Below are 7629 nucleotides of genomic sequence, written 5' to 3'. Positions count from 1 at the left end.
TATTTCTTTGCTATTAAAAATAGCAAATAAAAATAACTCGGGAAAATAACCTGGAATAATAACACCGAAAGGCACGTAGCACATATAACACATAACATACAATTGTTCCTATATATTAAACTCACTGTGACATAACCGGGGGCTAAAATATTAATTTGGGCAGTACTTCGGCTCTAAATATGACTTTTGTCGTTGAAAACTGGGCTCTGCGAAGGTAGAGCTTCGAAACCGAAAAGATAAATTTTTCGGGCCTCTCGGGAGTCTCGGGGCGTGTTTCAGGCTTTGGAATTAGTACCGGGGCTTCGGGGGAAGTGGAAGTAGAAGAAATATAAGTTTAGGGGTGACGAGGGGCAAATTTTAAACATTTACCCGGGAGGTCTCGCACCCCTTATATAGGGCCGAGGTTCAGATCTGAAGCGAAAGGAAGAGGGCAGGTGGCTGCGAGGCTCGGACCAGATGGCAGCTTTGGCGAGGCTCGGATGCGAGGACTCATCAGCTTCAGGCGCATCATCGGCTGGGTCTTCGGCTCGGAACAGCAGGCTCGCTGACGGTAGCCTCGGATTGGACCCAACTTCGGTCCAATGGGCAGGCTCCACGTTGGTGCGAGGGTGATCCGGAGGTGTCTCTTGCGAAAGTGTCCCAAGCTTAGTGGACCTCGGACTTGGTCCAATCAGAAGGCGACACATCAAAATCGGTCCAATCAGCAGCGAACACGTGTCCGACACGTGGAAGCCTCGCATGCGAGGGTGACTTGGCAGTACTATTCATCTGCATTGTCTGTCGGAGCAGACCAGAAGAACTTATCACAACCATCTGCATTATCTTCATTTACAATGGCTGTGAGTTCGGCTGTCTGATGTTCGGTTACTCCTGTGACCTTATACACCTGATTGGGTGTTGTTCTCACCTTTTGGTACACAACAACCTTTTCTTCTAGAATCGGGGACTTATTTTGGGACAAACGAGCAAAGTCCACAGAATTTTCAGAAATAAGATTTTTGTGGTTTTCGGGTTCGCTCTTGACAAACTCAGAACAGTCAACTTCATCCTCTACAGAAATTTCACTCATATCATCGTCCTCATTAAGCTCAGATGCATTTTCAACATCAATTTTGGTTTATGAGCTCAAGTTGGCATTCAATGAGTCAAACTTTTGTATAGTTTCGGTCCTTAGTTTCAGTTTATCGTTTTCATCCAAAAGATTTTTCAGCATGTCCTTATGGTCCTTGGATTTTATAAAAGATTCAATTTTGTCCCGACCATACATATAAGTCGGATTCACATCATCAGACGAAACTACACTTTCGCAATTATATGCTTCAGTGTCTATTTCATCCTCCTTAAACTCAAGGAAGGGCAAAATCATGCGATGAATTTTCTGTCCTATTTCACAGTTAAGATGAAGCTGAGTGATGTTAGAATAAAGACGCTTAGCAATCAAACAAAACACATTTCTTTGTTTCAATAGTTTTAAATTGTCTCTTTGTAAATAAATGTTTTTGTCTTTGGATTTGATAAACTCCGACTCCTTCAGCTCTATCCACATCCTCCATTCCTCACTCTTTGAAGACACCCTGCTTATTTGGTCAGTTAGGTTAGAATTGGTGACCCGTGTTTGAGTTAAACTGCTGTCTAGATATGAGATTCTTGTATTTACACTTTTTAATTCTTTTTTCATATGAATTTTGTGGGACTTTGAATGAAACAAAAATGGATTGTACCTTCTTGATCAATTCATCAAGCTCATTAAACTGCACGCTGAGAGGTTTTGCTGTGAAGCACAAGTCCTCTCGCTCATTCGTGTCTTCATTCCCACCGTCTGTGTTGTATCCCCTCATTTGAGATACATCCGTCACCATCAAGCATTTCCCACTACTTTCTTCACCTCTTGCCACATAAGCCTTTCCATGAGATGGCTTCCTGACTTCATCATCCTCTGAGTCGGTTGACCAGACCTGCACGCCACCGAACTCATCATCCGCTGCCGAACCCTGCACAATTAAAGCATTCATTGAAGGGTTAGCAGTAGTTTTCTTTCTCTTGATCTCTTCAAGCCTTTTCATCAACACAGCCTCTTCATCATTTTCTCCATCCTTCTCTGCCATTTTCTTTAGGACACAGTCTTTGGCATAGTGGTTCTTTCCTCCACAGTAGTAGCAGTTCACACCAGAATCCCCTTCGACTTTCGGCTCTTTCTTTGGTTCTTCTGCCTTCGGTTCCTCCCTCACCTTTTCAGAACTATAACTTCCCTGCCAATTTCGGTTCTTATTGGTAGGAAACCTTTTCTTAATAAACCTCTTTGGATTTGACACCGTCATTGCATAATCATCAGAGGTAAGGTCATAGTCTTCTAAGTTAAGGTCTTCATCTTCTACCACACATTTGCTTTTAGACAGAAGGGCCAAGGATCCCAAGCTTGAGACCACATTTTTCTCCTGCAAGACAATCTTTTCTTGGGATTTCAAAATCCCTACCAGCTTTGCCAATGAATAAGATTTGAATTGCTCATGAGCTTTAACAGTTGGCACAACCGCTCTCCACTCAGATCTAAGACCATTCAAAAACGTAACTTTTTGTTCAATCAACTTCCTTTCTATATCGTGTTTGATCATCTTACTAAGAAGATGATTGAAGCGATCGAACGTCTGAGTAACAATTTCCTCGGAATTTTGCTTGAATCCGCCAAACTCAGACAAAAGTAAGGTCTGAATGGAATGTTCCAGATCTTCGTCTGTGGAATATAGTTCTCGCAGCCAATCCCATATTTCTTTAGCGGTGTTGCATGAACTCACTAGCCTGAATGTATCGGATTGAAGAGCGAATCGAATCAGTCTCAATGCTTTAATATTGCACTGAAACTTATCCTTTTCGTCTTGAGCAATATCTTTTACGTCCTTTAACAGATCATTATACTCTTTCTGAGTTTTAATGATTTTTGATGTTGCTAAATGAGCAAATGGTCCAGATACGATTGCTTCCCAAATAAGATAACCATTGTCTTCAGATCCGATGACATAATCTTCGAAGTAATGTGCCCAAACTTCGTAATCCTAGGTGTAAAGAATAGGAATCTTCGTTGTTGATCCAATGCTGTTTGAGATGTTGATGGGATTTGATTGTGACTCGTCCATGCTTGATCGTTTAACCTGTTTGAAAGATCAGACTTGTAATGAATAATATTAGGGCAAAACAAATAAATGCTGAGTTACGTCAATTATGGAATGACAGCTCAATAAATATTAGTTAATGCGGAATAACCCTAATCGCAAACTCTTTCACAGAAAAGATGTGTATGAATTACACAGCCTCCTGCTCCGATACCAATTGATAAGTTATAAAACAAACTTGATGATCGATTAGATCTATGTAACAGGTAAGCGGTGAATATAAAAATAGTAAATAACCCAAGTATGAATCAAGATGTGTCGAATGATTAGATTACTCAATCCTCAGCAGAGCTCGACTAAGAACTTCCGTTGTAGATGATACTTAGGGTTACAAAACAAGAACGATAAACTTGCTGAATAATAAATCTCTGATCGTACTTTTTCTATCTTCTATTATTATATTCTAGGATGCATGCAAGCACCTATATATACTAAACCCTACAAAACTCACGGATCGACAGGCCCATACCGGAGATACATATTAGACTAACAATCGAGCCCAATAGACGCAACACAAAATACAAAACACGACCCAACAGGGAGTCTCGGGGCGTGTTTCGGGCTTTGGAATTAGTATCGGGGCTTCGGGGGAAGTGGAAGTAGAAGAAATATAAGTTTAGGGGTGAAAAGGGGCAAATTTCAAACATTTACCCGGGAGGTTTCGCACCCCTTATATAGGGCCGAGGTTCGGATCCGAAGCGAAGGGAAGAGGGCAAGTGGCTGCAAGGCTCGGACCAGATGGCAGCTTCGGCGAGTCTCGGATGCGAGGAGTCATCAGCTTCAGGCGCGTCATCGGCTGGGTCTTCGGCTCGGAACAGCAGGCTCGCTGACGGCAGCCTCGGATTGGACCCAACTTCGGTCCAATGGGCAGGCTCCACGTTGGTGCGAGGGTGATCCGGGGGTGTCTCTTGCGAAGGTGTCCCAAGCTTAGTGGACCTCGGACTTGGTCCAATCAGAAGGCGACACAGCAACCTCGGTCCAATCAGCAGCGAACACGTGTCCGACACGTGGAAGCCTCGCATGCGAGGGTGACGTGGTAGTACTATTCATGCAAATTTTCTCGAAAAATATGCCAAATCTTGTAAAATTCATAACTTTCGCATACGAGCTCCGTTTTTGACGTTCTTTATATGCACGCGAAGCTAAAATTATGCTCTACAACTTTCGTTTAGACTTTGTCGGCTAATTTTTAATTTAGTTTTAATATTATTATTTTTAACAGACCGGGACAGGAAAATCCGTTAAAAATTCATAACTTCTTCATCCGATGTCCGTTTTCGTCAGACTTTTTACCGTTGTATTACAAATGACGAGACCTTCAATTCTCGTTTAGGTTGTGTCAGCTAAAAATCACTCGATCTAAAATTCGAGTTTTTAGTTGTCTACAGCTAAGCTGAAACTTCGAAAAATCATAACTTACTCATACGAAGTCAGATTTTGGCGTTCTTTATATGAAAGTTGATTATTTTTAGGAGTTCTACAATTTTCATTTACATCACTAAGGCTAAAAATTAGTTTATCGAAAACTAAATTTTTACGCGACAAAGTATTTTTTGGATTTATCACGGATCTTCGTTTGGTCATAACTTCTTCGTTATAACTCGGATTTCGACGACGTTTTCGCCTAAATGTTTCTAATGAGATTTTCTACAACTTTCAATAATAAAATTTTACTTATTCCAAATTTTATATTTTCTCTATATTTCACTATTTGACTTTTAATTGGAATCTCATAAGACTTCCAACATTTTTTGAGTGATTTTAAACATAGTTTTACTTTATTGTAGTAAAAACTATCTGTTAGAACTCAACATTCAAATTCACTTAATATTTCATAATATTATTTACTTAAAACACGATTTCAAAACGTGTATGTTACAGTTTTTCCTTTATTTTTCACCCTAAAAATATATTCATTCTTCGTATATATAGATTGTCTAAATACACCCTTCTATTAATTTGATATTAACAAATATATTTTTTTAAACTTCAAATCTAACCTACTTTTAAACTACACCTTAAATCCGCATATGTCCACCACCAGACTTTAAGAAATACACTCTTTTATTAATTTGGTTTTAACAAATATTTTTTTTTCATTATAATAATATTAAATAAATAAAACTATATTTATAATACACTTATAAATAAATATGTTAATGTGTTTCATGATTTTAATATGTATTTAATTTTTTATATGAAATCGATAACTAAAAATAAATTTTATATTTATGATTAATTAATATAATTTATTATATAACAAAATATTATATTTAAATTAAATCTAATAGATAAAATAAACTATAAATGTTTAAATATATAAAAAAGAGACTAAGACCAACAACTGAAACTCCATCCCCGTATTTGGGGAAGTGAATAGTATTACTCCATATATGGGGTAATAGTATTCATATATCCAAATATAGAGAAAGAAATGGCATAGGATTTGAGAACAATCAGGAGGAAATGGAGATAAAAATGACATTTGAGAGTGGATTGGAGATGTTCTTAGACCATTGAGTGTGGGTAATGTCGTGGCTAGTTATTGTCGATGTGTTTGCACTTAACGTCGTGAACACGGGGGAACACCCCCCCCCCCCCCCGGTTATGTAATGCTCTGTGGTGGTGGTATGAGACACAATATGTGTTTCTTTACTATTTCTTCCCTTTGTTTTCTTCTTTCTTAATGTCGTTTTCATGGGAAAACATCATCCCCATCCATGACGTTGTGGAGAAGATTAAAATTCATACTGGCGTGGCCAAGGATGGACGCAGGAATTGATAGTAGGGGTTGCCAAAAAAATATTCCGGTCAAACATAATTTAAAACTGAAAAATAATTCATTACGTCTAATACAAAAAACGATTCATTACATAAAAAGTTAAAACATAACTATTTACTACAATTTAAATTTGTCCTCTTTGTGCGGACATCTTTTAAAACTGCTTCATTACTTTTTCATTCTCATCTTTCACAAGTGTTTCAGTCTCAACATTGCAAAGTAACGTGCCATTCAAAAAGCCATTGCCAATTTTGTTACGCAAGTCAGTCTTCAAAAGCTTCATCTTCGAAAAACATATTTCTATATTTGCGGTCGCTACGGGTAAAATTAAAGCCAACTTCAAAAGCTTATAAACCAAAGGATAAGACCGATGTTTCCTTGTACTAACCATCAAATGAGAAAGCTCGAAAATTCCTTTCAAAGTGGTAAAACGCTCATCTTTAATGCAAGAGTGATAAAAATCTCAAGTTGTCCTTCAAGGTCTATCAAATCCGAATCATCAAAGTCATATTTGTACAACTTAGCCAACTTCAACAACTTTGATTTGTCAAATTGTGCAAATGAATCACAAGTGCTCAAAGCACCCATGTATTCTAGTAACTGGGTGCTTGTTTCACTAAATCGATCTCGATATTCTGTAAGTTCCATATCCCTCACCGTGTTGAAGATTTCAACCTCAAAATGAAATCTACTGGTCTTTGTGGTCGTACGGTTTCTCACACCAACATTAAAATCCTCCATTTCCAAAGTAGCAATATTGTGTGTTTGACAAAAAGAGGATACATTTGGCAAAATACTAGCAAACCCCATGTCTCTTAAAGATTGCAATGCGTCCATTGTCCCTCTAACCATCGAAGTTGCTTCAAAAATGTCTAGATCTTTTTTTAAGTTGCTTTGATAATGTACTAGTGAGGCGAAAATGTCATACATCATATATAAGTAAAACACGAACTCATAAGATTTAAAATATGCAAAAATTCTTGACGCTTGTTGACGGTTTGCCAATGAACCTCCATCTACTTTCACAAATTCTAAAACTACAAGAACATTCGCAAACAACTTCATTAAACTTGTGAGTGTTGAAATGTGAACCCCATCTAGTATCTCCCACTCGAACAAGTGTAGTCTCTTGATTTAACCCTCTCCCGGTTTCAAGTTCAGCACCACACAAGCCTTTTTGCAACCTTTCTATTGCTTGTTCCCGTGGTAAGTCTTTTCTTTTACACGAGGCACAACCAACATTAACAACCAACAAAATTTGTTACAACCGATTATTTCGGGTTAATGAAAGTCAAAGGAAGTCAAATAAAAGTCAAATGTCATAACAAAAATCAAATAATTAAAATTTAATAATAAATTATACCCCATTTTTGTGTATTTGGTTTATGGAATTGAATCCCACTAAAAACCGAATCGCTATTTGTAAATCAAATTAGGACCGAAAACACCCTAACCGAAATCAACATGTGAGGACCCCATCTTCCGAGCCGAAAACCTACCCTCTTGCACTGAAATCCCTCCTAGACCGCAAACTCCTAGACCGAGAACCCCTTATGACCGAAATCAAGTTGGTTTCGGTGGAATCTTGACTGATATGTCTTACTTTATTAGGTGGCACACCTTCAAAAGAGATAAAATACACTTCCCAACGTAAACATCTCATCACTTTTATCCCATATT

At 38.1% G+C, this 7629-nt stretch overlaps 1 protein-coding gene across 1 annotated transcript; it reads right to left on the bottom strand.

Moving 5' to 3' along the window:
* Nucleotides 1-6366: 6366 nt before the first annotated feature.
* Nucleotides 6367-6801, bottom strand: LOC145049674 (uncharacterized). Its single transcript, XM_078998052.1, has one exon. It carries the CDS (start codon nucleotides 6799-6801, stop codon nucleotides 6367-6369), a length of 435 nt encoding a protein of 144 aa, XP_078854178.1.
* Between the last annotated feature and the right edge of the window lie 828 nt (nucleotides 6802-7629).

This window comes from Lactuca serriola, chromosome 5, assembly GCF_051521515.1.
Source record: "Lactuca serriola cultivar US96UC23 chromosome 5, Lser_US96UC23_V15, whole genome shotgun sequence".
In the NCBI taxonomy this organism is placed as follows: Eukaryota; Viridiplantae; Streptophyta; class Magnoliopsida; order Asterales; family Asteraceae; genus Lactuca; species Lactuca serriola.
Note: the sequence above shows the minus strand (reverse complement) of the source record. Positions and strands in the feature narration are given on the sequence as shown.

Coding starts and splice junctions, on each gene's coding strand:
- LOC145049674 (XM_078998052.1), bottom strand. CDS start 6,801: ATGGTTAGAGGGACAATGGACGCATTGCAATCTTTAAGAGACATGGGG.